Source organism: Musca autumnalis, unplaced genomic scaffold (genome assembly GCF_047663935.1).
Source record: "Musca autumnalis isolate F117 unplaced genomic scaffold, ASM4766393v1 scaffold_3, whole genome shotgun sequence".
Lineage (NCBI taxonomy): Eukaryota > Metazoa > Arthropoda > Insecta > Diptera > Muscidae > Musca > Musca autumnalis.
The window spans coordinates 262,278,990-262,284,594 of NW_027411866.1; the positions used below are offsets into that span (position 1 = coordinate 262,278,990).

General features: G+C 34.3%; 1 protein-coding gene across 2 annotated transcripts; it reads left to right on the plus strand.

Annotated features, from left to right (window-relative positions):
• Positions 1-244: 244 nt before the first annotated feature.
• LOC141399491 (odorant receptor 94a-like) lies at positions 245-3,349 on the plus strand. Of its 2 annotated transcripts, XM_073978383.1 has the most exons (4): positions 245-773; positions 828-989; positions 1,045-1,411; positions 1,497-3,349. In XM_073978383.1, exons 1-4 carry the CDS (start codon positions 262-264, stop codon positions 1,548-1,550), a joined length of 1,095 nt encoding a protein of 364 aa, XP_073834484.1. In that variant the 5' UTR covers positions 245-261; the 3' UTR covers positions 1,551-3,349. The 2 variants fall into 2 exon arrangements, with proteins under 2 accessions (XP_073834484.1, XP_073834483.1); XM_073978382.1 differs by having other exon boundaries at positions 245-989.
• The last annotated feature ends 2,256 nt before the right edge of the window (positions 3,350-5,605 follow it).

The following is a 5,605-nucleotide window of genomic DNA, read 5'->3' on the forward strand; positions in this document are numbered from 1 at the left end:
TACACTCACCCAGAATATTATTTTCCAAGTTTCTTGTTTAGTGAAAACCATTTTTATCATATACTCGTATTTGACCACTTTTACCAAAATATATTGCCTACCAACAGGCAATTTTTAGTTAAACTTCAATAAAAAAAGTCCTCTGGACATTTTTTCCAAGGCAATTAATAAACTTAGCATGCCGACCAAATATGTACTTCGAACAGAACGTATATAACAAGTCGCACGCATTCACATTAATCACATTCTGAATATTCTACAATGTCGTCGTTCGATACTTTGCAAAAATCAAGAACTTTACGAAAAATTCTCGCTTATGTGGGCTTATGGACAGAGGCGGATGAAGAACGCGCTTGGAGGGGAATTGCACTTTCCCTACTCATTCATGTTCCATTGACATTTTCCTATACGATTCTTATGTGGATGGATGTTTATTTTAGTACCGATCTACCTCAAGCTACCGATGTCCTATATATGGCCCTAACCGAGACAGCGCTGGTGGTGAAGATTTTAAGTTTACTTTATTACAGAAACATGGCTAGACGTATGTTTAACGAATGGCAAAATGGTGAGCAATTCAGGTTGCATAGCGTGATGGAAAAACGAATGTGGAGACGGTCGTTCAGTACATTTGGTATTGTTTTTCGCTGGTACATAACATGCAGCTTTAGTGTAGTCGGATGTTCGTTCGCAGCAGTATTGTTTCTTAACACATATAAGTTACCATTTCCCTATTGGACACCATTCGATTGGAATCAACCGATTTATTACTGGTATGCCTATATGTATGAGGCCTTGGCAATGCCACTGACCTGTATTTCAAACAGCACCCTAGACATGTGGCAGTGTTACATCATGCTTCATTTGGCCACATGCTATAGACTCATTGCTATGCGCTTGCAGAATCTGAATGATAAACCCAATGAAGGAGAAAATAGTGTCAAACAGGATATAATTGAAATTGTACAATTCGAACAGGAAGTCAAAAGGTTCAACGACCCGTGGCAAAAGAGAGGCATTAAAATAAAATTTCTTTCTTTGCAGAACGTCCAAGCAGTGTGAACGAATAGTCTCCTACCCGGTATTGGCCCAAATATTACTGAGCGCACTGGTACTCTGCTTCAGTCTGTATCGCCTGCAAAATGCTAACTTCTGGGAAGATCCGGGTAACTTTATAGCTTTGTTCCAATATGCCGTATGCATGACACTGCAAATATTTCTACCCTGCTATTATGCCAACAAATTGACCGTCGAATCTTCGAGCCTCATGGACAGTGCCTACAATAGTAATTGGATGGATATGCAACTGTCAGATCGACGCCTGCTACTTCAATACATGCAGTATTTGAATAAGCCTGTGATTTTGAGAGCTAGTAGATTCTTCTATATTGGTTTACCCGTATTCACCAAGGTAGGTGTCTAGCTGCGAAATACATCAGCCTGCGGGTGAAATAGATTGATAATAATATTGTCATGTTGTTGTTTTTGTTTTCCAGACTATGAATAACGCTTACAGTTTCTTTGCTTTGTTACTTAACATGGATCTGTAAAGAAACGTTTTATAATTCAACCGTTCGCAATACATCGCAACCAATATTTTCGAAGGTTTGTGTCCACACTAAATTGATGTTTGAATGACAGTAATGGCTATAATAAATAAGACATTGAACAAAATGTATGGTGCAGTAAACAACGAATGCTGATAAAAAAGACTTTTGTTAAAAAACAAGTGTTTCACATAAACGGCTTATCATGTAATATTAAAAAGTGTATAGTTCGTATTCGCCTTTCTCTTAGGAACCTTTTATTCCATTTTCAAAAAAATCTAAAATATTCAAGCAAATCATTATCTTTACACAAATTGCAGGCTTTGTCAAATAGTAATTCATCTTACTGATGAAAACTTACTAGTAACAGTGATTTCAATTCCAATCCCGCTTCTGCTAGTTTAATATATCGTCGGTGTCATGCTTAAGTGTCATGCATTTTAATGTTTTGCGTCACAACTGCGTGGAGCTGACTAAAGGAAATATTAATATTTTTGACTTGAAATATTAGTAATAGTATATAGAACATATTTGCAAAAATATAGAGGAATATGTAGTGGAATATAAAAGTTAGAGAGATTTTTTTAGGAAAAGAATTTTTGTCGATTTGTTCCATATCCACGCTTATGACTCAAATGTGAAATATTCAGGGCAATCATGAATAATTCCCTCGGAATTTTCCGCAAAGAAAATTATTTTGAAAAGTGAAATTCTTTTAAAAATCAATGTTTTGAAACGTTGGAAACTGCTAGAATCCCTCGATTATGGAATATTCTCGCCGCATTCCCAAAAATATTCCCTTTTTGGCCATAAATTTGGAAATACAAATTTTGAAAATGGTGAAAGGGAACAAATTCCGCACGGAATTTTTATTCATGATTGCGCTGATTGTAAATCACATGGAACAAAGTGACAAACATTTTTTCCATCTTTGCATCAATAAATTAAATACTTCCAAATCGAAAATTAAAGTTCGGATTTTTGAAATGTGTTTATAAACTTTTAAGTTTTTAAAATATTAATTTCATAACTGAAAAAAGTTTAAGCTTTCGCGTCGATGCGTGGATATCTCGGAAACTAGAGCAGATAGGAGAAAGCCGACTAGAAATTCAGAAAGAGCATACAGGAAAACCCTAGAAATCACTTATATCTCAAAAAGTCCAAAATGGCGTATGGAACACTTAAGCATGACACCGACGATATGGCGCTGTTTATTTTGTATTTTCTAACATCGTTCTAAAATATTTGACCTATTTTCAACAATTTTATTAAAGTTGGGTATACACAGTGACTCAGAATCGTTTTAATAGCAAAATTCTGGATTTTCACTTTGAACATTGACTTTTATATATATATTTAGGGTATTTATTATATTATGTATTATTCGACTTTCAATTTTCACTTTTGCCAAAGGCTATATTTATTCAGGAATAGCGCCTTACAAACTAATGGAGAAATGGATTACTGTGCTACGTAAAAAAATAAATAACAACGGTTCAGTTTTCCTAGCTGGGAGGGTTGGTTGTGTCCCAAGTTGTCTAGACGCAATGTATTCATTAGGGTTATGACTTTTTTACCTTTTTCTCAAAAATGATTTCATGTAGCATGGATGCATGAACTTTTGCCTATTAATTACTAAAAAAACTTTTATTCTGTTTACATATTAAAAAAGCTCAAGCACCACCCACTTTAATTTTTTTTTTTGCAAAATTACTAGGAAATGAGAAAACAATCTCAAAAATTATTTCCTGTTACTCAAGTTATTGACTATAATAAATGTATTCCCTTTAAATATTTAAAAAGGTCCCGCACAAACCATTTTTAATGGATATATGATATATGGGTGAATATTGCGAAAAGACTTGTTTTTGGGGTCGAAAACGGCAAAGTGCGAAAATGGGTTTAAATAAATATTTTTTGGCTTATACTGTTTTATAAGACAATTTTATGCATTAATTACCGTTGGGTCATTTTTTTGTCATTACCGCAGTTAGAAAATAAGCACATTAATGAGTGTCACGGTAATGATGGAAACGTGGTGAAATGTTCTTGGATTTAAATGTGAAAATATTCAAAATTTGTTACAAAATATAATACAATTCACTGAAGCTTTAAGAATTGATTACACCATTACCATAAATTTGGAAATTATATTATAAATAACGGAAAAAATACTCAGCACGGGAATGACAAATTTTCGGGAACATACACAAAAAAAAAGCTAAACACTTCAACAGTTCTCAAACAACTGACTATATTTTTCACTTCTGTCGATTATCTTTAAAACTAACGGGAATTGTCATTACATTGACCGATTACATAAAAACCTGGTTTAAAGCATTTTTTCTTAATAAACACATTGGTGCACGGGAGTGACAAAAAAGGGACACGACTAAAATGTCTCAAAATCATAATTTAAAAAAGAAAATTATATTTATGAAATTAAAATAGACTTTGTTCATTCTTCTAGAATAACTAGGCGTACTTCATTTATATAGTATATTTTCAAATATTAACGAATATCAGTGTCTTTTGAGCACAAAACGACTGGAGACCCGCACTGTAATGACTATTTGCGCCTTGCGACCAATTTTTCATATAAATATGTACAATATTTTATTTTGATTTTCGAGCCTCGTTTAAGGACATTTTGTTTTACTTATCCCGTTTCTATGAATTAAAAATTTTCAATATTTTTAACCTTAAATGCTTCGGGACACAGAAAAAAGTCTTTTCGCAATATTCACCCATATACATATGTATATGATGATAAATTTAGTGAGGAACAAAATGTTATGTCATTTTGGTTATGTCGTGTGGCTACAAAGTTTATTTGCAGTTATATATCTGCTTAATACTTTGTGCGTGAGCTTTTTTCTTCGAATCACCTTATAATTAAGATTTTATCTAATCTTAGGTAAAAATTAAATAAATACGTAAAGGAATAGAGGTTGTAAAAATTCATAACCCTAGTATTCATACATAAAGAATTTGCTTTACAGTTCTATCCACGACGATCCCATAAACGTTTTGAGGACTATAATATGATCCACACTTTTTATGAGATGCCCCAGATTACACGACGTCTAACTGAGCTCATAAGAAAGAAGATCATCTTCGGTCATACTGTCGGAAACATTGGCATCCACAAATCGGTTTATTCCCTGTAGGAAGCCTCGGGTCAAGTGTCGACATGTCCCCACTATGGTAACTTTGTCAACAATCTTGACTACCTTTAATAAGTATAGTGTTTGAAATAAGTTCATTATCTTATAGTACGTTTAGATTTACGAAATTGACTGGATTTCTAATATATGGTAACATGGGGCGCCTTCGCCACTGGGGCGGCTACGCCAGCGCCGATTTTCTCGCAAAATATAAGTGCTAGAAAAATCCGTTAAAAGCAAAATTGTGAGTTTAATGAAGATCAATGATCTCCCAAAAGGTTGGCAGTTGTGTCATAGGTATGATAGCGGACGCACGCGGTTTTGTGTTTTCAGGGTATTGGGAAAAATAATTATGGTAGGTATTTTTTACCTTTTTTGATATCAACAAGTAAACAAGTATCAGTCGGCTTTGCCGACAGAGATATTCCCTCAGCCTGTGTATATGTATTTAGGGGTTTTAAACATTTTGGGCGTTTGAACCGACAAAAATGTTGATTAGGATTAAATATCTAAAGTTTTGCGGAGGATATACTAAAAGGAATGGATCGACATTGACCATTATGGAAGTGGATCTCCAGCCACTACATATGGTGCCTATGGGGTTTTTACACCCTTCGGGCTGTTTGCTCAAGAAGTATGGACTTGCCCCTGAAAAAACTTTTACCTTCGTAATTGAGGCAGCGAATGCTAGTTACTTCAACAAAAATCAAAGTGATTCGATAACAAGTCTTAAAGTGAACTTATCCGAAATTTTGTGTGGGAGGTACCGGATGCAGTGGACAAATATAGTCCATATTTGAACCTGATCCATATCTGGTAGATATATTAGGATGTGTAAACTATGGACCAATTCGGCCACTCCCTTCAAGAGTTACCGTACGAACATTTTTT